This window comes from Lissotriton helveticus, chromosome 11 (genome assembly GCF_964261635.1).
Source record: "Lissotriton helveticus chromosome 11, aLisHel1.1, whole genome shotgun sequence".
In the NCBI taxonomy this organism is placed as follows: domain Eukaryota; kingdom Metazoa; phylum Chordata; class Amphibia; order Caudata; family Salamandridae; genus Lissotriton; species Lissotriton helveticus.
Genome location: NC_136072.1, coordinates 236,907,124 through 236,932,310, shown reverse-complemented (window position 1 = coordinate 236,932,310; position 25,187 = coordinate 236,907,124). Strand labels below are relative to the sequence as shown.

At 46.9% G+C, this 25,187-nt stretch overlaps 1 protein-coding gene across 1 annotated transcript in view; it reads left to right on the top strand.

Moving 5' to 3' along the window:
* LOC144792825 (glutathione hydrolase-like YwrD proenzyme) overlaps window positions 1–25,187 on the top strand; it is a 564,131-nt gene that overhangs the window by 192,778 nt on the left and 346,166 nt on the right. The window contains exon 2 of the mRNA XM_078668023.1: window positions 3,736–3,882. Coding sequence (XP_078524149.1) covers window positions 3,783–3,882 — 100 coding nt within the window. The 5' untranslated portion in view covers window positions 3,736–3,782. The remainder of the gene's footprint in view (window positions 1–3,735; window positions 3,883–25,187) is intronic.

The window sequence follows — 25,187 nt, the reverse complement described above, 5'->3', positions numbered from 1 at the left end:
GAGCGGACAAGTGGTAGTGTGCAGCGAAAGTGGTGCGCCCTGCTGGTGCGTCTGTCTGTCGGCGTCCGTCATTTAGCTTGAAGCTTCCCTCCAGCCGACACGTTACCCCGCAACCCTCAACCCTGTGAGTGGACCACGAGGTGAGGTAAATTAAAAAAGAAACCGGGCCCGGCCTATTTCGTCGTCTTCTTTAGCCAAAATGGGTTTTGCAAGACAGACAGTTGCTATTTTAAAGAACTATCTGGAAGTTTAGTGCACATCTGGCATAGCGTGACAGCTGACTGAATGCTTCCGGTAATTTACGTTTCGACGGAGGGATGATGGCTAAGTGTGCGCTGCCGTGATTATAACCCCTGGGTTACAGAAGACCAGGCCAGCTACAGTTTCCAGCGAATCACCCGCTAAGCACCTTCCCTGCCACGTAAAGCAAACGTTGCAGCATGCAGGCGTGCCCGAGAGCAATGCAATAAATAAAATACTGGTTTATAGGGGGATCCCCTGTGCACAGCCGAAAGTACCACTTACGTGACCCAAAAAATACACGTGATATCAAGTTTCAAGGGAGATTGGTTGAGGATATTATGCATTACAACAACCATGCCCAATCTCAGAAAGTGAAATAAGCCACATTTACAGCAACATTCTAAGAACCAGGAGGCAACTATGACTATCTATACATATATTTATACATGGAATTGGCTATAAAGCGCTACCTTCTGCCCTATGATGAATCCGCGCCACTGGTCTAGACACCTTGTGCAATGCACTTTGAAGGTATGCGGAATATGCATTTAGAGTTGTAAACTCTTCTACATCTTCTCACTACACCAATAGTTCATGAATGTTAGAAAGGCAGTGATGGTCCATCCATACATTGGCGTAGAAGTCAAGGCGAGTTAACATCTTCCATCTTTTTGACTAAAATAGGTACAGTGAGTCACTCGTAACTCTTATTTCTTCAGTCAGCACATCCTCACATAACATTTTCTGTTTGGTCCTTTGTAAATCCCCTATCGGTACTGCATCCTGTAGGAACCATAGATTTGGCCTCTTTAAAACAGTCCTGTGGCATAATCCCTTCTGTTCTTCCAGGCATTTTACACCAGGGAAAGCTACTCCTCCAAGTACTTTCCACGCTACACTTCATGCAGAAAATCATTTTCACTACACAGGCCAATTACTTGATTTGGGTGATTAAAATCCAGCTTGATCCACAAGTCATGGTACTCCCTACAACACAAAAAACATGCACCATCCTTACCCATATATAAACTAGTTTGCACCTTCCGCCCTTCAAAGTCTGATTCTGCTCTGAAATATCTCAACATTTCTATAAGCTACTTTCAATATTTCATAGTCCTCATCTTGGCCTTTTATGGGAGCACCCCTGGAAACGTGCCTATCATATATTAATGGTTGGGCCTATAACAAGACTCATTCCTCCGTCGTGGACACAAGCAGCCACACAGTTTGAGTTTGGAACATCACCTCCCCTACTTCTTACTCAAGAGGAACTCATGAAATTCCTTCCTTACCCCTTTCAGTATATCCTAACACATTTACACTCCTTGCTACCAGACTTTCTGACTTTGACACCCTGGCATAATGCCCTCTTTTGTGGCACTTGTTACATACTTGTAACACGGATGGGCAATTGATGGCATTTTCCAAATGGAATGGATGACCACAGTGGAAAACTTGTAGCAACCTTGTTGAATGGAAAAGAATAAGTGATGGATGGAATGCTGAATAATGTCAAACATTCACCCCCAGTATAGAGATCTGTGCCTAAATCCATCGTTTTTATTCACACCATGTCATTCCAGTTTAGACGCAGCCATATGCAAATTGGTCCTGACCCTGCTCCCCATGGGAACAGTCCAGCCCAAACTGCCAGGACAGATCCTCCCTGGACCGGAACCAAGCGTCCTGGGACCGGTTTCAGGTACCACTCATCCAGGCTAGTTTGGCTCTAGTGGCATGGTGAGCACGGGACTCACATCTGGGCATACCCTTCCCACTTAGGGCAACAAATGCAAAAAATACAAGTGATGGATGGAATGCTGAACAATGTCAAACATTAACCTGCATTTTGGGCTGGACTGTTCCCATGAGAAGCAGGGTCAAGACTGATTTGCACATGACGGGGGCCAACTGGGGAGGCCTAGTGAGCAAAAGAACAATGGATTAAAACGTTTCAATACTCCGTCCATCATCTTGTTGTATTTACTATGTTTGCCCTAAGTGGCCAAGGGTATGCCCAGACATGGGTTTGTTTCTCTCTGTGCCACTGGAATCAAGCTAGCCTGGCTGATGAGGGGAAATACCCTGAAACCAGTCCCAGGATGCTTGTTTCTGGTCCAGGAAGGACCTGGCCCGGCAGTTGGAGCTGGACCGTTCCCATGAGGAGCAGGGTCAAAACTGATTTGCATATGACTGCGTCCAAACCCGGGGTGACATAGTGAGCAAAAGAACGATGGGTAAAACCCAGATCTCCTGACTGAGGGTAAATGGTTGAACATTTTGAACACTCCATCCATCATCTTGTGTTTGTGAGCCAAAAATGTATTCTTTTAAGGGCGTGCCTTCTGCCAGTAGTCAGAAAAAAGGCGCCCAAGAACATTGACTCTCCCAAGTGCACACAAGCTTTTCCTCTCTTGAGATGTGTGGGCCTTGGCTTTGGTAAGTGCGTTCTGTATAGCTTGCATTTTAAACAAATAATGTCTGATGTGTAATATCATTGGTGTTCAGGGTAGAGAGCTGCCAGATAACTACCTATATTGCAAAGTAGTACCCAGGCAGTAACAGTGTTCTAGATGATGTTAATAATCTCAATAAGCCCCTTGACATGAGGAGCCAATTAAGGCTGCCTGCCCTGCCTCCTTTGTCTCTCATAGTTGTTTCTTGAACTGGCTTACCTGAACTTGGCTGTCTCCAGGACAAAGGCTTCAACTTGTCCTAATCACCAAGTCAGTCACTCTAATGGTCAACTGGGTTCTGTTTTCTATGGGCGGCTACTGTAGATACACCAGAGCACAAGAGGTCGCGCGTTAGAAGGAGAGGTTAACCTCCAGAATTCTACTGGACCTTGCCGGTAACAGGAATGATTTGATAGAGCCATCCTCCCTGTGGTTCCTGGCTTGACTACAGCCAGTGGCAAACTGCAAGACATAGGCTGGGATCACTGAATTCTTGTTTGAAGAGTGGGTGCGGGACGGACAGATGAAATAGGCAGTGGTGTCTGATGCTCTCCCTTCGCAGGCAAGGCAACCTCATAGAACCACAATGGGTCACTTACGGGCACATAGTCCTACACATACTTTACTCACCACTCTCACTCAGCTCAAGAATGGACTTGATTCTATAGAGAAACAATTCTAATAGATGGGCTGTCTTCTCTTCTCCACTCATTGCTCTGCTTTTCAGATCCTTGTTCAAAGCCAGACGAACATACTTTCATGTCTCTCTTTCATGTCTACTGTCATGTGGTTTCGTTGCCCAACCAACCCAGTCCTTCAGGTCATGTGTGTGAAATCTGCCAGTTTATCAATTATTGGTGCAGCAGTGAGTCCTGTTGCTGGACAAATGGAGTCATGACGACGTATCACATAGCATTCCTATGGCAGTTGACTACAGAATACGAATGGCAGAGAGAAAACAGAATGCGGACTTGTTATTGTTCCCTTAATGATGAACACATATCAATGTATTATTTCCTACTTTTTTGTATTTCAGTTTGTGACGTTAACCTCTGCGGTGACGATTGCCCGTCTCAGTCTAAAATGTCTTCGGAACTCGAGTTCATTTCTAGAAGATCACCAGTTGTTTGCACTGCTGGTTGTGTAGCATCAAGTCAACCTCTGGCGACTAATATTGGCCTTGGTAAGTATGCCCAACTACTGTCTATAAACGTGTAGCCTCAGAAAACCTCCTGCCTTGTGAATATTAATGAGTCAGAAGGCATTTTGTTACCTCAGGCGCGTGCCTTCAAAGGCAGGGATGGAGGCCTGAAAAGGACAGCTGACCACCATCTATCTCAGCATTCACATTCCTTCAGTGGGATTTCTGTTTTTTAGCACCCTCTGCCTCTTAAAGGGACAAAGGCTGTTAAAAAAAATCATATTGAAAGAAAACATGGAGGAGAGCTTCCACTTTGTGAACCAGTGACCATTACATCTAAGATGTTGATACATGATTAATGGTTTGCAACTGTAATTTCGATTTTGTACCATTGATATATACCGCTGTGCCTGCCAAATATGTAGTCACACCCCACTTGTAATTCTTTTTGTGTTTGAAAAGCTTTATTAGCAATTTGTTAATGAATAAAGACAACAGCAATAAATAGAAGAATTCAAATACAACAATATCAAAAAGAAATTGGCTGATGTCTGGAAGAAAAGAGTAAAAGCAATTTGTGGGGTTTATATAAGGTGAAAGTGGGGGGAGAGGGAAGGGAGGGCAGGAGAGGGGAAGGAAGGGGGAGGAGAGGAAAAACTAATACTGTGATATAAAGAAATAAAACTGAAAAACATACTAGATACTGTAAATGAATAAGTAAATATAAATTATCTAATGAGTAAATACATATATATATTAGCTTAACAGGGTGGATAATAAAGAACAGAGACAAAATCTTTCATGGGGGTTTGACATTTTCAGAAGTTATAGCTTGATGTTGCTTTCGCTTCTTCTTGCAAACCACTCATGAATAGGGATCTCTTTTTGGTTGCCCCTTACCACCTATTTGGACCGAATTGTTTTAAACAATACTCTTCATATAACTTCTGAAAATTTCAAACCCACTTGTAATTCTTAATGAGTTGTAAAACCCCATTTGCAAATTGGAAAGACTTTTCCTTTTCTGGCGCACAAAAATACTTTTGTATATTGCACAACTCTTTACAATCTCTTAGGTTTAGAGAATAGTAGGCTTTATAACAGCACAATACCTGTGTTTTTGAATGATGATTTCATAACTATTTAAATTCGATCTTTCAATATAGGTGAATATGTACGTATCACTGTGGCTTTCTCCATTCTTAATTAATTTAATCCATTATTGTTATAAATGAAAAAAATCAAAAAGAGGAGTTCACATAAAGTCTGTCTTCAATTTAAAAATAATACATTTTCGCCATCGAAGCAAACATGTTAACACTTCAGTGGAAATCATACCACTATTTTTAATACAGCACACCTTTCTATTTCCTTTCTACACAGGTGTCTGTTGTACCTTGCAGGACATTGACTATTGCTCTGTGTGACCTAGAAGTACAGAATGTTTTTACTTTCTGACATCTCCCTCTAAAACATCAGGCTCCAACTAGGTCTTGAGCTTAATTTCTTTAGTACCTGAATCTTGTAACACATGAACTGATTTCTACACATTGATAATTTCGATCTTTTAACTCAGGAAGGCTTTTCCCATTAGAAATTAGTAATCTACTGTCGGAAATTTGCCCTTCTTCAAGTTCATGCCAGATTTTTGCCTTCTTTTACTGTACCGGATATAACTCTGCTGCTCATGTTACCCCAGCTAACAGTGCTAAAGTGCTTGTGCTCTCCTTTTTTGTTTTAAATCTGTTTTTATTATATCATGATCATGATCAAACCATCACATTACATCAACAACATTTGACAGTAAAGCAATAAGATGCTATGAGGAGGGATACAACTGTGCCGGTCCCTTGCAGAGCTCCAGGAATGCTATGAAATAGCCAGCAAATGTGTATGTCGCCTATTAAATAAAAAATAGGGGCGGGCGGGGGCAGGGTAGAGAGAAAAATTGCTTTTACAGTGAGCATTTGGTGTAGAATACAAATCAACCATCTCCAATCAAGAATAACTATTCTGTCAGTTTATAGAAACGGAAGAGAAAGCGAAAAAGGTAGAAAGAGAGAGATAAGAAGATAAAAAAGAAGAAGGGGTGAGAGGTGTCACATATGGTGGAGGGAGCGGGGTGGTGGGGGTCTCGCACATGATGTATCTGGTGTGTGTGTCCCTGTCATGCCAGTCCCGCTGATGGCCTTTGAAAGAGAGGGGGGGGGGGGTCCTCCGGCCTGTCCCACCAAATCCTAATAAGTCCCCCCTCGAGGGAGTATAGCATCCTCGAATAGCTGGAGAGCTCTCAAGCGGGGAGAAATGTTCCAGTTTAGAGAGGTACAGCACTAATGGTTGCCAGACCCGCGTAAATTTAGTGTTAGTGTGTGCTAGACGGCTGGAGAGACGCTCCATTGCCATTACATGCCAGAGAGGGGTGAACCACACCGCGGATGGGGGAGTCAGGGCCTTTTTCCAGTGCAATGCTATGACCTGTTTTGCTGCACCTAGCATATGAAGAGTCAAGTGCCAAGCTGAGTATGTAAGTGCTTTAAGAGATCAGGGTCGAAGTCCAAGAACCGCTGTCCCTGGAGAATTTGGAATAAGGAATCCCAGGACCTCCCTGATGTGGCTCAGCACTTCTTTCAAGAAAATTGTTAGGAGCGGGCATGACCACCAGATATGAATGAACAAGCCTATGTCTCCCTTCCAGCACCAACATGTAGCCGTGGAGGTGGGAAACCTCTTCTGGAGTCTAAGGGGGGTATAGTACCATCTGGTCATAACCTTGTAGGCCATCTCCTGTTATGCAATACGTTTGAAAATGCTGGGGATGTCTTTCCATAATTGTTCCCAATGTTCAGGGGGGGTTTCTTCTGTGATGTCTGCGTGCCATTTCTGTTGGTATGTGTGCAGGGGTAGCCCTTTCGAGTGTTGGAGGACCTTGTAGGTCCGAGAGATTAGGCCCCTGGAGCCATCAAAGGAACGAACTAGGGACTCAAATGGGGTGAGCTGATGTGTAGCTACCTCTGCGTGTGAGGGATTATGCAGCCAATGCCGGATCTGAAAGTATTCCAAGTGCACCATTAATTGGAGTTGAAATTCCTGCCTACAGAGATCAAAAGATTTGAAAGTCCCTCCCTAAAAAAGACTGGCAATCATGCAACACTCTCTGGGTGCCCCAGCCTGAAAGGAGGTGGGCTGCAAGGCCGGGGGGAAGTCTGGATTGCGAGCCAGAGGCATGTGGAGGGAAAAGTGGTGCGGCTGCGGGCAATAGCAATCTTGTCCCATATCTCCCGGACAATCAGTGTCAGAGTAGGGATGTAGGCGTTGCGGTGATGCGCTCTCCTCGGCAGCCATGCAAGGTCCCAGAGAGGCCACTGCCCTGTCCATATGAAGCCAGTGCTTCTCGCCTTTGTGGGTCACCCACTCTGAGAAGAAGCGCAGGTGTGACGGCCAATATTAGACTAAAAAAATCGGGTCAAGCCCCCACCCCCCCACCCCCCACCGGTCCCTCTGCAACATTAGGAGTTTAGTAGAGAATCTCGACTTCCCCTTGCCCCAGATAAAAGCAGTAACCTCCCTCTGGAGGCTTAGGATATCTCGCTGGGGGATAAGGGTTGGAAGGGCTTGAAAAAGGTATAAAAGTTTAGGGAGGATGGACATCTTAACCGCATTGAGGTGGCCTAGCCATTATATAGGAAGTGACCTCTATTTCCTGAGGTCCTCCCTAACTGAATTCCTGCAATCAGGCCAATTCGCCTGAGTCCAGGAGTCTAATGTGGCCGTGATGTTGATGTTGAGGCCCAAGTAGCAAATCGTTCGGGGGGGGGGGCCTTGAAAGGGGATGCAGTCACTGAGTTCAGTGATCCAATGAAGGGGGAGCCTGAGGTTCAACACTTGAGATTTGGTGGCATTAATTTTAAGCCCAGCAATCCTCTCAAATTGAGACAGTAGGGTAAGCAGTGCTGGAAGGGAGCTCTCGGGATCGGTAAGAGTCAGAAGTAGATAATATGCAAAAAGAGCGATCTTGTGCTTGTCCCTCCCGAAAGGTATGCCCTTGATTGCTACTGATTGGCACACTGCTATCGCTAAGGGCACTATTGCCAGGGGACATCCCTGACACGTTCCCCTGCAAATCAAGAATGGGCGGGGGGTTAGGAGGTCATTGACTCTGATCTGCACAGAGGGGGCTAGTGATTGGAAGGAGGACTGTCCTGCTGTCTGAAAGCTGAAGTAAGACTGGACAAGCTTGCCTTGAACCCAGGACTCCAGACCTGACTCCAAGGGTTAGCTGGCTGACCTCCTGCTTGAGCTACAGGGACAGCACAAGCTTCCAGAGGCCTTTCACTGTAATGGCCCAGCTGACACACCCAACTGGACTGGACCTTGTTCCGTCTGCTGGCCTCTGTGAGAGGAGTCTTGAAAGCCAAATGATGTCCTCATGGGCCTAGATCCTTTGCTGGAGTCAAAGTGCACTTCTTCCTCCCTAACTGAAGATTTCACTGGATCTGAGTCCCCCAGAGCCACGAAACTCCTCCTGCCAGAGAGCCTCAGTGGATCCAACACATAGCGGTGCCATGCAGCGCTGATCTACGCCAAGCAGTTCCTGACTGTATCTGACACAGAACGATGCAGACCCCTACAGTGTTGCGCAGTTCCTCACTGAAGGCTTCACCCACTCCAACACGGACCTACACAGACCACGTTACACAGCTCTTGCATTTAATTCAGAAGCTAAAACTTCCTGCAGGAGAATCTGGTCTTGAATCCGGCCCTTGCTCCATCGCAGTTGTCCTGAACATTTAACTTTGTCCCGGGCCGGCACAAACAGATACCTGCAGTTGGCACTTTGTGTCTTTTGGTGCTATTTTGAGCCCTAAACGTTAACAATTCATAGCTCAAGGTCTATTGGTAGCATTTTTGTTGTTTTGGTGTCATTTTATTTATTTAAATATTCTATGATTTTTCCTAAATTGGTTTGGAATTTTTCTTGTGTTGTGTTCCACTTTGTTACAGTTTGAGTGCTGCATAAATAGTTTACACATTGCCTCTAAGTTAAGCCTGCCGGCTTTGTGCCAAGCTACCAGAGGGTTAGGCACAGGTTTATTTAGTGACTTTTGTGGTTCACCCTGACAAGGATTGTTGGTATTATTTGAGGTGGGCTCTCCCACCCCTCAACAAATACTCCAATTTATTACACTTCAAAGTGCTTGTGATTAATTTAAATTTTTTAACCTTTTGTCTATAGAGATATTGGACAAGCAGAATGCTCATTCACAACTAGAGCATAATGGTATTTTGAGATGCTGCTTATCAAGAACACGTGGAGAGTATTATCATTACATGTCTTAAACAACATAACTGAGTACTCCTACAGCTCGTACTGTTTCAGGAACATGATATATTATTTCTGTTTTTATTGTTGCCATGCAAGTATATGTACAATAAATGTACAACAATAGTTTAGTATCCCCTTCCATGCGTCGGACGTCACAGTGGGCGTGTGCCTCGGACGGCCGGGGCCGTCCGATTTGTGCACACGGGGAATTCGCCTGCACAGCGGGGAATGTGCACAGCGGCGTAGTGGGTATCTAATAGGAAATGGAAATATATAACAATTAACATATTACATTACTGCAAAAGCACTAGAACAAAGCGTTCCCAATACACACAAATATGCCTTAACGAATCCCAGCAGCATCCGTATAAACTGAAATACTCAGTGGGCACCATGTTTCTTCGAATGTATTTGGGGGAGGGGCTTGGCAGATCTGTATCATACAATAGTGTTCAACAAGTGTATGGCACCAATGAATGGAGGGATGAGGGGGGTGTAAGTCCCATTGGACCATGCTGTATATTTTAGGGGGGACGGGAGAAAAATATGAAAGAAACAACTGTTGACCAATGGATGAGAGGGAAGCCTCTATAAGTTAGTTTATTATATTTATAAAACTACTAAAATCAGAAGGTCTTGGCTAACCCCAGACCGAAAATGGCACACTTGTCCTTCCTATATTTCCTCTGGGGTATTTTGTATTGAACATTCACATGTTCGCACCAAGCATCAGGACATCCAAACCATCAGGACATCCAAGCCAGACACCACCTGAGCCAGACACCACCTGTTCCTGTACTGGACCATTGTCTGATGGGTTTCACTATCCATGAATGCACTGGTGCAAGCTGTTGCAGTTGTAAATTGAAAGGAAAGGAGGAAAAGTGCCAGAAAGACGTCCTCCTGCTTCAGTGGTTAGATCTTCCATCCTCTCGACATTCCTTATGACCCCTGATTCCTCTATACACTGGACTGGAGTAGTCTGTTTAATATCAGGCAGCAGTGGCTGTCATGGATGGAAGGTAGGTGGGTGGAGGCTGGAGGGTGGCAGGATGCTGGGGAAGCAGGTATTAAAAAAGAAAAGAAAGGAGGAGGAGCTACGCTACGAATCAAGATGACCGCGTAAGCTCCCGGCTCCGCTGACCTCCGCCAGCAGCTCGATTATCCTGTCTTCAATCCTGACCTTACACCTGATTTTCTTGTTTATGAAGGTCTACTGCTTCTAAAGGTGCAATCCAGAGATTTCTACCTCATCGGCTGACGAAGATACGCCGTGTTTCCATTCTCGGCCTAACAACGTGTGGAAGCCGGGTCCTCGATTTCTAGACTATCCGGGTCAGAGTTGAACAACATCGGCCGTGAGACTTGGACTGAGCCCGGTCTCCCGAAGAGTGCCTGAATTGTTGACTTTTTGTGACTATCCTTTGAACGATCTACACCGAGGACACACCAGCGTGCCACGCCGGCTGCTGTGGTGGGGGTCCGGTGCCCGGAGACCTTGCTGCCCTCCCGGGGTTGACGGGCTGGGGCCCTCTCTGACGGCGAAGGTGTGTTCTGTACGACGAGGAGCGCCCATTACTTGATATCAGATTTGCGTGGCCTGCGACTCCGGAGCAGCCGGCCTCCGGGGTTCAAGTCCGGCTCTATCGCCTATTGAGAGGGGATGGAGCGGACGGAAGGCGCGCCATCGCTGCAGGCCGTTGTGGCCGCCATTGGGGCGCTCCATTCGCACACAGTCGCTGTGTTCCGGACACTGATGGTGAAAGTGGACGGTATCCTGGAACCTGAGGACGACACCTCGATTGGTTTCCAGCTAGAGATGGTACCAGCGGTGCATTGCACATCAGAGGTAGAGGTCCCCGTGCATAACCCGGAGTTCATGAACCTTGACGGTCCCCTATTACCGACAAGCCCGCCCGTGCTTCTCGCTAGCGTCTCTTGCCTGATCCTGCTGCCGCCTAACGCATCTATAGACGGTCTTCCATGTGGCTACGAGTTCCTTGGTGATGGTTTGGGATACTCGCTGTTTTTGGACACCTTTCCTCGTTCGAGCCGTGAACTTTTATCCTGTATTCGATCCTCCTGTGCTGACAAGAACTTTTGTGGACGCTTTGCCTTTTCCTTCAAAATGGCGGCTCGAGTGGCAAAGACTCTTATGACGGACCGTACTGGCCAGGGCTGAACTTTATCGCTGGGTTCCGATAAAATAGCTTTTAGCGATGCCGGGGTTGTGCCTATATTGTGACGAGAATTGGGTGGTTGTTGTTTATCCTCCCCTGACTGGTTTGTATAATTGCTAAATATTGATTTTACCATGTCTCGGAGTGGTCGCTGTTGGCGGGGGGTACGGGAGACCGGGAGTGTGTTTGCTTTCTCCTCCTCCGCTTTCTCTTTTCCTTCCTTTAGGGTAGTTCTTGGGCGACAGGCACGCTGCTAGTGGGGTTAGGCCGTAGCCATTGCAGGGGTGCAGGGTGGGGGGTTAGGGGTGTTTTTTTTTATTTTGCCTTCTTTTGTTCTATGGCCCCTTTTGTCTTTTCTTTTTCCTTCTACGAGAGATGGGCTGTTTATTTTTCACGAATCCTTTATTGTCCGGGTGTCTTCGCTGGCTTAATTATCCTGTAACATTGTGGACGAGGTCACGCGGGTGGGATTGCTTTGATTGCTTAATAGATTGCTTATTTCCTATTTCCGTTATGTGTACCCGTGATGGGCCTTTTACTTCTTACAGTGATTATTGTTTGTATATTTCCCCCGCCTGGCCCTGTTCTGTATTTTACTGCGAAACACCTGATATCTGTATTGCCTGCTCTTGTCTTACTGTTAAAATAAAAAAATATATATAAAAAAAAAAAGAAAAGAAAAAACATACCTTTTTGCCGCTTCCTCGCCGCATCTCTCCTTCTTAGTCCCTCGCTCAGCCTGAACAGGAAGCACACCTAGGCTCCTAGTAAGCCTTAGCATTGTTGTGATTGGTGCTCACATGCTGACAGGGAGCCTGGGCATGTTCTTCTCCACACAGGCTGTAATGCAGTAGTCTGCATGGAAAACATGCAAAGTGCGCATGACTGTTTGGCCGGCCCGAGGGTGCTACCACTCCTCCCCTGCCCTGCGAGTAGAGCAGCCCCGCAAAGCTACCAGAAGTAGGACAAATAAAATGATAATAGCGCAAGTTATTATCATTTCATTTTCCCTTTATTTCACTGCTAAAAAGCAGTGGGGTGACGTTCCTCCATTTTAGCGGAGGAGCCGCCACTGATGTGAGGCACTCTGTCAACAGAGCTTCAAGGAGCTCACCCAGCACTCAGCTAATGCCAAGACACCACCCCAATAACCTAGCACAAGGGAACTGCATGAGGTTTCCAGAGCACAGGCACAGCAGGTACTATGGAAACTAAAAATCCATGCCGAAATCTATGCCTGTCTACTTAGGGCGAGTAGCCATCAACTAAAGTAGACAAAGAAATAGGTTTTTCGGGTTCCCGTAAATAGGGATTTCTAACTCAAAGGTTAGAATGACCATATACATAAAGATTGGAGCAAGGAAGAAGGTGATAGAGATAAGTAAAGGGGGGCTAGGATATTGTAGCCGAATGACTGGTATCTAGTCCACATAATATATGTATATCAGTTTCATAAGTGGAGACAAATTGTTGTTATTGTTAACTACAGCTTATATAGCGCCAAATCACCGCCAGGTCTCTAGGCGCTTATGACAGAAGAGGACAATGTTTAGCAGAGTGAATAAAAGGAAGAAAGTGTGTAGGGCAGTGGCACTAGGCAGTACTTAAGGCTTCCCTGAACAGGAGTGTTTTTAGAGACTTCCTGAAATGCAGCAGATCTGATTCCTTACGAAGAGACTCTGGAAGTTTGTTCCAGAGCTGTGGAATCATCACTGAAAAGGATCTGCCACCCTTTGTTGCTAGTTTGTAGCGAGGACAGGACAGCAGTTGAGTGTTCGAGGACCTTAATGAACGTGTGGGGTTATAAACCCCAAGGCGTTCTTTAATGTAGGCAGGTGCTTGACCATAGACTGCCTTATGGGTGATGCATAGACTCTTAAACTCCACCCGTTGTTTTATGGGGAGCCAGTGTAGCTTACACAGTAATGCAGAAGCATGAGTCCGTCTAGGTAGCCTAAAGATCAGCCTAGCTGCGTCGTTCAGGACTACCTGTAACCTGTTAATCAATGTTTTGGGCAGACCTAAGTACAGGGCATTCCCATAATCTAGTCTTGAAATTATTGTAGCAGAAACAATTGTACGAAGCGTGGAAAAAGAAAGAAGAGGGACTAGCTTACGTAGCTGTCTGATTAAATTTGTGCAGGTCCCAACCACAGAGGAGATCTGACTAGCCATTGACAGCTCATGGTCGATTTTTATGCCTAGACTTTTTAGATTAGAGCATAGTTTTGGGGTGGGGCCAAGATCTTGAGGCCAAACAAGTCACCCCAGGGGGATGTTTCCGTTGAAACCACCAAGACCTCCGTTTTGTCTGGATTGATCTTCAGCGAATTCGCTGTCATCCAGCTCATCGTATGTCTGAGAATTTTTTGAGCATGGGTCTGTGCTGATGCCGTGTTGTCAATACTAAGTAACAATTGAGTATCATCGGCATAGTTCAAAGTTTTACAGCCCATGCTTACCAAGGAGTCGATTAAGGGCTGCAGATAAAGGTTGAAAAGGAGTGGGGACAAAGCAGATCCCTGAGGGACTCCGCACTTCAAGGTACCCAAATCTGATATACAGTCCCCCAATTGAATCCTTTGAGTTCTCCCGGAAAGAAAGGATTTTAGCCATTTATATGCTATGTCTTGTATCCCGAAAGCGGCCAGTCTGTCCAAGAGCAGGGTGTGGCTGACAGTATCGAATGCCGCTGACAGGTCTAATAATATCAAGGCACTCGGCTTCTTACTGTCAGCCATACCTCTGAGCTCATCCAGCACTGAAAGCATCACCAATTCAGTGCTGTGGTGTGCCTGAAACCCCGCTTGACGCTCCTGGAGTAGATGGTGTGACTCCAGGAAAGATGAAAGAGATATCAAGACGTGTTGTTTGGATTGGTGGGATCTGCTTTTTTATTAGGGGCCTAACTCGAGCTTCTTTAAAACTGGACGGAAGTTGGCCAATATCCAGTGAATTGTTCAGTAGGGAGACAAAATGACTCTCTAAAGTAGGGAGCGCCAGGCGAAAAATGCTGGGGGGACATGGGTCTGCTGGAGAGCCTGACTTAGTTCTATTCATAAGCTGTCCTAAGACTGTAGCGTCAATCGAAGGAAACTTAGAAATGGTGTAAACTGGAGGGGGGGTTTGAAGGTGGGAAAAAAAGGGTGACTACTGGAGGTATTCTTAATGTCAGACAGAATAGTTTCAACCTTATCAAGAAAGTAGTGTTGAAAGATGTTGCAATCTATCGGGGATTCTTATTTTTCTACTTTCTTGCTCAATTCTGTTAAGATCTTAAACGTTTCTTTCTGAATATTCTCTGCGTTGTTAATTCGGGATTCATAATACTCAGCTTTTGCTGACAGAATACAATTTTTATATAGTTTAAGAAATGTTTTATAATGATCCCTATCTATGAGATCATTAGTTTTCCTACAGCGTCTCTCTAAATGGCGGAGCTTTATTTTTTATGTTCCCTTAAGGAAAGAGTAAACCATGGGGCACCTTTTACTGCACTGTTTATCCTTTGATTTCTTTTGGGTGCAATTTGATCAATGGCCTGACTAAGATTTTGCATCACGTTCGCATGTTCCTGGTCTAGATCTCCATGCGTATCATGTAGCTGTATATTTTTAAGGAGGGTATCCGTCAGAGTTTCTGAATCAATTTTCCTCCATTTACGCACTTTTTTTGTTTTTGGGGGTAGTAGTTGAGACAGGTACCCATCTATTGTGATATTGCAATTTATCAGGTAGTGGTCTGACCAAATACAGGGTAGAACACCTGTTAGAGCTACATCCGGATCAGAGGTCCAGATTAGATCGAGGGTATGGCCTTTGTCATGTGTGGGTACCTCTACTAATTGTTGGAGCCCAAGTGTGGTCATGGTGGTTTCCAACTGTCGGGTTGCTACACCCTTAAACATTTTGTCCCAATGGACATTAAAATCTCCTGTTATTAAGACCTTTTGATAGCGTGTACAAATATCTGAGATGATGGGGGTCAGTAGGTCATTAAACAACGAAGTAGATTTTGGGGGACGATAGACTGTAAGAACAACAAGACAAGTATTTCTCAATGTAATTTTCACCCAAAGTATATCAGCTAGATCGACTGTTTCTGCCATTAGTTTGGTGACTGTTAGATGTTTTTTAAATAAAATTGCGACACCTCCTCCTCGGGCATTATCTGCACGATTATGCCACATGGCGTCATATTCGTTTGGGAGGGCGGTTATGATGTCGGGTAGGGAGCTGTCGCCCAGCCACGTTTCTGTAAGGGTTAGGAAATTTCTACTACTTCTACTTGATTCGGTGAAGTTTTGCAAAGGTGAAAGCCTTGTGCAGCTTCACAAAGTTTCAAAATATGGCCTTTTGGTTGCTAATTCCTGTAACAGAAAGTTATTTATGTGGGGATTTTCCACAACAAAGGTTTTGGAAGAGGGCTACTTTTAAAAAGCAGTTTTTGAAGTTTCTTTTCTTCTCTAAAACAACGTTTGCATGCATTTTCACATACAGTTTTTAAAATAAAATAAAATCTGCCAATAGCTCCATGAAGTGGGTGAACTTTAAGAAAAATTGCTCAAAGTTCGCAACTCCACTTGCTTGGCATGTGCCGTCCCTATTAAAGGCACAACCTTTTTAGGTCTCGGCAACGAGAACTATTGTCGCCGAGTAAGCTCGCAAGGGAGTACAGAGCGGTGCACGAGCCGACCAGGGTCTGTGGACGCGCACACACAAAGGCAGGCAGGCAGGCACACACCAGACACACACAGACAGACACACGCACGCACACACACACACTCCCTCTCAGCCCACTCCCTCTCTGCCGCCCCCCCCCCTACCCCCACTCACCGGGCTCTTTCCCTCAGCAGCGGGTCAGTCAGGGCAGCAGGCAGGCTCTGTGTCTTCTCCGGTGATCTTCAGCTGATGTGCACGCTCACGCTGCGTCTCCTGCGCGCCCACCACGCTGTTTCGCGCCCGTTGATCATCAGCTTGTGATTACTACTCCTTCTAACCCGGATTCTAAATTACTATTTCTTGGTTCTCTAACTCCACTCTGTTGATTCGTAACAAACTGATATTCAGCACATTTCACAGTCTCGCTTTTGCTTCTCATAAATACAATAAGATTATTTTAAGCAATGTCTACCCTTCTTTTGGTTCTGTGCCTATTATGCTTCGGACTATAGAGTTTTAGAAAGTGTGGTGGAAGATTCCATGATATCAGTGGTGTGCACAGTGCAGAGTGAGTGTGCAGAGTGCAGAGTAGTGAGTGCAGAGTAGTGAGTGCAGAGTAGTGAGTGCAGAGTAGTGAGTGCAGCAGAGTAGTGAGTGCAGCAGAGTAGTGAGTGCAGCAGAGTAGTGAGTGCGCAGTGTAGTGAGTGCGCAGAGTAGTGAGTGCGCAGAGTAGTGAGTGCGCAGAGTAGTGAGCGCAGAGTAGTGAGCGCAGAGTAGTGAGCGCAGTGCAGGTGAGTGCAGTGCAGGTGAGTGCAGTGCAGGTGAGTGCAGTGCAGGTGAGTGCAGTGCAGGTGAGTGCAGGTGAGTGCAGTGCAGTGCAAGAGAGTGCAGTGCAGGTGAGTGCAGTGCAGTGCAGGTGAGTGCAGGTGAGTGCAGTGCAGTGCAGTGCAGGTGAGTGCAGTGCAGGTGAGTGCAGTGCAGTGCAGTGCAGGTGAGTGCAGTGCAGGTGAGTGCAGTGCAGTGCAGGTGAGTGCAGTGCAGGTGAGTGCAGTGCAGTGCAGTGCAGGTGAGTGCAGTGCAGGTGAGTGCAGTGCAGTGCAGGTGAGTGCAGTGCAGGTGAGTGCAGTGCAGTGCAGGTGAGTGCAGTGCAGGTGAGTGCAGTGCAGTGCAGTGCAGGTGAGTGCAGGTGAGTGCAGTGCAATGCAGGTGAGTGCAGTGCAGGTGAGTGCAGTGCAGTGCAGGTGAGTGCAGTGCAATGCAGGTGAGTGCAGTGCAGTGCAGGTGAGTGCAGTGCAGGTGAGTGCAGTGCAGAGGAGTGCAGTGCAGTGCAGGAGAGTGCAGTGCAGAGGAGTGCAGTGCAGTGCAGGTGAGTGCAGTGCAGGTGAGTGCAGTGCAGGTGAGTGCAGTGCAGGTGAGTGCAGTGCAGTGCAGGTGAGTGCAGTGCAGGTGAGTGCAGTGCAGTGCAGGTGAGTGCAGTGCAGGTGAGTGCAGTGCAGGTGAGTGCAGTGCAGTGCAGGTGAGTGCAGTGCAGGTGAGTGCAGGTGAGTGCAGTGCAGGTGAGTGCAGTGCAGGTGAGTGCAGTGCAGTGCAGTGCAGTGCAGGTGAGTGCAGTGCAGGTGAGTGCAGTGCAGAGGAGTGCAGTGCAGGTGAGTGCAGTGCAGAGGAGTGCAGTGCAGTGCAGGTGAGTGCAGTGCAGGTGAGTGCAGTGCAGGTGAGTGCAGTGCAGGTGAGTGCAGTGCAGTGGAGTGCAGGTGAGTGCATTGCAGTGCAGGTGAGTGCAGTGCAGGTGAGTGCAGTGCAGAGGAGTGCAGTGCAGTGCAGGTGAGTGCAGTGCAGTGCAGGTGAGTGCAGTGCAGTGCAGGCGAGTGCAGTGCAGGCGAGTGCAGTGCAGGTGAGTGCAGTGCAGGTGAGTGCAGTGCAGTGCAGGTGAGTGCAGTACAGGTGAGTGCAGTGCAGTGCAGGTGAGTGCAGTGCAGGTGAGGGCAGTGCAGGTGAGGGCAGGTGAGGGCAGTGCAGGTGAGTGCAGTGCAGTGCAGGTGAGTGCAGTGCAGGTGAGTGCAGTGCAGGTGAGTGCAGTGCAGTGGAGTGGAGTGCAGGTGAGTGCAGTGCAGTGCAGGTGAGTGCAGTGAAGTGCAGGTGAGTGCAGTGCAGTGCAGGTGAGTGCAGTGCAGAGGAGTGCAGTGCAGGTGAGTGCAGTGTAGAGGAGTGCAGTGCAGTGAAGGTGAGTGCAGTGCAGGTGAGTGTAGTGCAGTGCAGGTGAGTGCAGTGCAGGTGAGTGCAGTGCAGTGCAGGTGAGTGCAGTGCAGGTGAGTGCAGTGCAGTGCAGGTGAGTGCAGTGCAGGTGAGTGCATTGCAGTGCAGGTGTGCAGTGCAGGTGAGTGCAGTGCAGGTGAGTGCAGTGCAGGTGAGTGCAGTGCAGTGCAGGTGAGTGCAGTGCAGGTGAGTGCAGTGCAGGTGAGTGCAGTGCAGTGCAGGTGAGTGCAGTGCAGGCGAGTGCAGTGCAGTGCAGTGCAGGTGAGTGCAGTGCAGTGCAGGTGAGTGCAGTGCAGCTGAGTGCAGTGCAGTGCAGGTGAGTGCAGTGCAGGTGAGTGCAGTGCAGTGCAGGTGAGAAGTGCAGGTGAGTGCAGTGCAGGTGAGTGCAGTGCAGTGCAGGTGAGTGCAGTGCAGGTGAGTGCAGTGCAGGTGAGGGCAGTGCAGGTGAGTGCAGTGCAGTGCAGGTGAGTGCAGTGCAGGTGAGTGCAGTGCAGGTGAGTGCAGTGCAGTGCAGGTGAGTGCAGTGCAGGTGAGTGCAGTGCAGTGCAGTGCAGGTGAGTGCAGTGCAGTGCAGGTGAGTGCAGTGCAGCTGAGTGCAGTGCAGTGCAGGTGAGTGCAGTGCAGGTGAGTGCAGTGCAGTGCAGGTGAGAAGTGCAGGTGAGTGCAGTGCAGGTGAGTGCAGTGCAGTGCAGGTGAGGGCAGTGCAGGTGAGTGCAGTGCAGGTGAGGGCAGTGCAGGTGAGGGCAGTGCAGGTGAGTGCAGTGCAGTGCAGGTGAGTGCAGTGCAGGTGAGTGCAGTGCAGGTGAGTGCAGTGCAGTGCAGGTGAGTGCAGTGCAGGTGAGTGCAGTGCAGTGGAGTGCAGGTGAGTGCAGTGGAGTGCAGTGCAGTGCAGGTGAGTGCAGTGCAGGTGAGTGCAGTGGAGTGCAGTGCAGTGCAGGTGAGTGCAGTGCAGTGGAGTGCAGTGCAGTGCAGGTCAGTGCAGGTGAGTGCAGTGCAGGTGAGTGCAGTGCAGAGGAGTGCAGTGCAGTGCAGGTGAGTGCAGTGCAGGTGAGTGCAGTGCAGAGGAGTGCAGTGCAGTGCAGGTGAGTGCAGTGCAGGTGAGTGCAGTGCAGTGGAGTGCAGGTGAGTGCATTGCAGTGCAGGTGTGCAGTGCAGGTGAGTGCAGTGCAGGGGAGTGCAGGTGAGTGCAGTGCAGGTGAGTGCAGTGCAGGTGAGTGCAGTGCAGGTGAGTGCAGTGCAGGTGAGTGCAGTGCAGGTGAGTGCAGTGCAGGCGAGGCAGTGCAGTGCAGGTGAGTGCAGTGCAGGTGAGTGCAGTGCAGGTGCGGAAAAATGTGTAATTATCAGTGGGAACCTCGTATGGCGACCGAGTTTGCATCAATTTGTTTTTACAGTAGGACTATTTTCTTCATTTGCGTAATGGTTAACAATTTCGGTGGAGAAATTAGTGACCTAATACTTCATTTGAGGCAATGTATTACCTCCAGTGCTTTAAATGGGGAAAAAAAAGTGCAGGTACTCATCAGATCGAGCTGGGGGCGTGGCAAGGAGGCGGGGCTAGAGGCGGGACTAAGGTTGGGTCTAATGAAAAACATTTGAAGGGCGCAAGAATTTTTTCAACAGGCCCCTTCCACCGACCTGTGTCATTCTCGAAAGCTGTGGCTCTTTCTTGGGACACCTACCCCCACAGATGATCCTCATCTCATCCATCATGTGCTTTATTTTAAACCCAGTGCCCCGCGCCCCCAGAGTATTCTCTACTATAATTTGCTTGCCCCTTTCTTCTTCTTCAACTAACCCCTCGATTTCTTCAGCTGAATTGTGATGTCACTCCTGAAAGCTCTCCTCAGGTGTCCCCTTTCTTACCCGCCAGCTGCTGTGCTATCCTTTCCTTTCCGTCTTTTTCGCATATAAGAAAGGGAAAGCCAGAGCAAATTTAGCTTTTTAAAGAGCTTCCTGCTTTCTTCCTGTGCACAGCTTCCAGGCGGGGAGTGAGGTCACACCAGAGGAGCAACGAAAGTCAAAAATCGGAGTAGGGAGTGGGGGGCCTAGGAAAAACTGTTGGTGGGGGGGGAAGAGAGTATCCTCAAGCAAAAGTCAGAGTGGCACTGCGAGAGCTCTGTAAGAAGGGGTGAAGTAAATCAAAGCCTCATTAACAAGCAAACAGGTCTTTCAAAGACCTGTGAAGTACTCTGGCACGGCTGATGTGCGCGCCAGGAAGCTGTCTCAGCCGGGCTCACACACGAGGGGGGAGAATGAGGGGGTCGGGGTCGAAGCCCTGACTTGGAGCCAAGCCATTACTGCCCTCCGTGTGAAATCACCAATATGTGAGCATGCGCGGCAGTGTAGAAATGAGATGCATGCTCACATTACTATGCGTGACAATGAGTACCGGTACTCTGTTTTTGTGACGGAGAAGTGCCGGTACTCTTGGGGGGGAAAAAAGAAGTGCCTGTACTCAGTACCGGTGAGTACCGGCCCATTTAAAGCACTGATTACCTTACTTCCCAAGAGAATGCCACACTCTTGGGCCGAGCCACAAAAAATGTCCATACTTCAGCTCCTGCAGAGTTATGCCTCCGCTTGGGTGAAGACTTACAATTTTTCTAGGTTTCCAGATGTACTCCAGGAAACCTTTTCTGCGTTCCTGTTTCGACCTGTTTGTTGGCATGACTGCCGAGGTAATTATACACGGTGTACAATTACGGCTGTTGAACTGACAGCACCTTTGTGAAGTTGAAATACCACTTTCTTTTCTCTCTGAGGTAAAATATTTCTCCCCTTTAGATTTTCCCAGTGGCGACCGGCATAACTTGCGGGTGGCAGGGTGGGGGCGGGCATGGGATGGAAGTTGGGAGGGGGCATAGGGTTGTGCAATGCTAAAAAAAAACAAAAAAACACTTACCTTGTTGCCGGGTCCCACGTCTCTGCTCCTGCTGTCCTCGTGGGACTCTAGGAACAGGAAGCCAGGAAGAACAGCCAGGTTCCCTGGACCCATCATAACACAGCGCGGCAACGCAGTGTTGTGATTGGTAAGCACCCATGCTCCGCTGACCAATCACAAAGCTACAATGCAGCGTTGTGATTGGTTTTGAGCGTCCTGCTTCAACGCTCAACCAGGGAATGGTGGCCTGGGCATGTTCTCCATGCAGGCTGTGATGCAGCCTGCGTGGAGAACAGGGAAAGTACGCATGACTGGTTTGGGCTGCCCGCGAGTGCCTACCAAAAAGCCATTACACACTTAGGAGTGGGCAAACCACTAATCCCCTGCCCTGCTCAGAGAGCAGAGAAGCCCCACCCACCCGCCCGCAAAGAAAACTTAAAATGATAACAAAGTTATTATCATTTTATATTTCCTTTACTTTGCACCGCTCAAAAACATTGGGGCGACGCTCCTCCACCATAGCAAAGGAGCCCCCAGTGGATGTTCTCACCATGCAATTTCCCCTATTTTGGTGGTATACCCATTAATTTTCCATTCTGAGAAGTGGTTTAGTCCTACAGTGGGAAGGATTTAGGGGCAGATATACAAAGGTTTTTTGAGGTCGTAAACGGTCTAAATCTGCAAATCTGGCCAATTACGACTGCAAAAAAAAGCTTTTTTAATGTACAAAAGGCAAAAAGTGATTTGGTAAGTTGTTACCAAATCCCAGTTTGTATTTGTGAATTGGTATTTAGAAGCGGCCCTGTTTAAGGGATCATCACTGATATGGTTGGGTTCCACTACCAAAATGTAACTAGGACCCCATGGCTGATGGGTCTTTATTACCTGCTGAGAAGTGTAAAAGGGAGAGACAACTCATTTTAGTCAATCCAACAGTCTATAATACCTGTGACTCAAAAGTTCACAAACTCCGAACTCCAGTTTAGTGGTTTTTACAAAGCCAAAAACAACTGAATATACAAGCACCTCAAGACAAGGTTGTAAAAATAAATGGGAACTAATACAACAACATATCTACAAATAAGCCTAATTCCATGAATCATGAAGAGAATAAAAATTTCTAACAATAAGACGCAAGCAAGAACTGCTCCAATATTCAAGTCAGACTTCATCTATGGCTGAAAAACAAGAAGCATTAAGCTATCCCTACTCTATTTCTAAGATGACATCCCTACTTAGTATTTCCCAGGCAAAGTCAGTTAAAGGTGTCAGCTCACAAAGACTTCCTAAGAAGTACATTCACAAGGTAAATCAGGTGGCCAAAGCTGCAGAGCTCGTTCTAAGATGCTCTTTCCAGATCGATCTCCTCACCCCTTTTCCTAACTCAACCCACGGGGCACTGTCCTTAATACAACATCCAAAGATGTAAAACACGCCCACAGATCACCTCATGCTAACGGATACCTCACCTAGGTAGTTTTCCACCGTCTTCCTCACATTCTCCAAGTGTAGTCCGATGACCTTGCTTCCCAGGCCTCCTCAGCGAGAAAGAACACCGACTCCCAATTATCGACCTTCTGTTTACAAAGTAACTCTTCTCCTCCATGCCTAACTCCTAAAACAAAAGGCCTTAGTTCTAACTAATAAAGGCAGCTTCTTCCACCTGCAACTGAAACGTGAGAACAGAACATCCTTGCATACACATGAAATTTGCTGACCACCTCTAAATGCGAGAGCCTACCAGAGAAATGACATTTTCGGGCCTACACAATTCGGCCAACATAAGAATAACGAATAGGCCTTTCATATCTACAACTTGCATATTTAGCCCTTTACACATCAACCTTTGCACACCTTAATGAGGCTTTACTTTGCAAACATCTATAATTATTACACTTTAAGCACAATTCATCATCTCCATGTGCAATCTTCATCTTTTTAAAAAAAACATATTTTTTATTGAGTTTTCACAAATAATACACGCTCATTTGACATATGTACATTAGTCAAAAGGAAGACAACTTTATCCATCATGGATCAGAAATGGTTGATGTGTTTCGTCTACACTGTCTCACGGAAGCACCTATCTAAACTCTATTATGAAAGTAAATTAAGGTCTTCAATACAGAGTGTGCAAAGTGGAACCCTAACTGATTCCTTTTTAAAAGAAAAAGATTTTTATGCATTTGAGTCAGTGCTGGATGATATTTTTCCCATTTTAACCAGAAAGCTCTACTTACAGTGGAGGTATGGAACCTTGCCAGTTAGAGCTTTTACTGGCAAGTGGAGTACCCCCACCGTAAAATGTTGTCCTGGCTGCAATCATGAATTGGAGAACGACCTGCATATTATGTTTTTCTGTAAAACTTACAAAAAAGCAAGAAGGTACTGGCTTGTGCCGTTGCGCTGAAATTTGGGTCTAAATCATTGTATGCAGGCATATAGAATTTTAAAAACGGACTTATCCACAGTTATAGTGTTTGCTGTAGCCAAATTTCTGGCAGCATTTTGGACTAAGCGCAGGAATTTCATAACCAATGATTAATTTTTAAACTTTAGTACATGCTCTATTGTATCTAATTTTATAATTTTAATAGATTGTTAATGATGAATTGTAAGATGAATAATTCTGAATATGCACTGTTTGATGGGAATTTTTATCATCTTGCTATTTGTGTATACTTCAGTTTTTATGATGATGTTTGTATCTTTTATGGCTAAGCTAGCCGAAATAAAGAGAAAAAGAGTTTCGTCTACATAGATACCCAGTCATTAGAGGAAAGTCGTGATTTTCTATTGAACTAAACATTTCAACACTAAAATACAAAATAAATTTTAAAAAAATGAAGAAAATACAATTGAAGTTACCCCCCTGGTCCTCTGGCCCGCACGATGTAGTATAACATGATAGAAAATTATAGCCACTGGTTTGGCTATAAGGAATAACAAAACATATACAATCGTACATACATATACATACATCCCTAGGCAATATAAGACAGAAAGTAGCATGGAATTACTCAACTTCGGGCAGGTTGACAGCAGGGGATATGGGTGACATAAGTGGGGCGGGTCTAGCTGGTGAACCGGAGGGGTAAGTGAGTCAAGGGCTTTGAATGTTTCTAGCATTTGGTCCCATTCCATAGAAATAGGAATCTTGCGCTGGCCTCGGAATTCTTCTTGCCTAATAATTACACTATCCGCGGTGCCCGACCTGATCATTTATGTCTGCCAGGCCAGTGCTGTAGGGGGATGAGTGGATTTCCACCTCATTGTGATGGCTCGTTTCACCACCAGCACAGCCAGGTCTGCAAATCTATATTGAACGTTTTGTTTCTTGGGGCATTTATGCAGGCCCAGTAGACAGCTGTCTACAGCTGACCACACAGCCGTACCAGTGACCTCCCGGACTCTATAACCGATTGTTTGCCAGTATACCCACAAGCAAGGGCAATCCCACAGCATGTGAAGCAGGTCCGCGTCTGCTTCCTGACACCTGGGACAAGAGAACTGAGCATCTGGGTAGATGCAATTAAGGCGATGCGGGGTAAGATATGCCCTGTGTAGGATCATGTGTTGTATGTATTTCAATTTAGCATTGCTGGAGACTTTCTTGGGAAATTCTAAAATAGAGGCCCATTCTCTACCCGTTAACTCCCTCCCCAAATCCAGTGACCACTTAATCCGACGTGGAGTCGGCGGCGTTCCTGAGTGTATTCAAATACCCCACCGGGTGAGATGACGACCTGTACCCATCAGATATCTCGCATATACTAGTTCATGCTTTGGGGGTTCGATCCCAGCAGGGGACCAATGGCGTTTGACATAGTGGGTGATGGTAGCATGAAGGAGAAACAGTGTCGAGGGGACCCCGTGAGCACGAGTGAAATTGTCATGGTCCGCTAGTGCGCCCTCTATGAACAGTGCCCCAACAGTGGACATCCCCTCCCATTCCCAGGAGGACACAATCCTTTTCGAGATTGACCCGTGTGCCACAGGGATCCCAAGTGAGGGAATATTGGGAGAGTACGTGTGGACTCTCTTTGTGT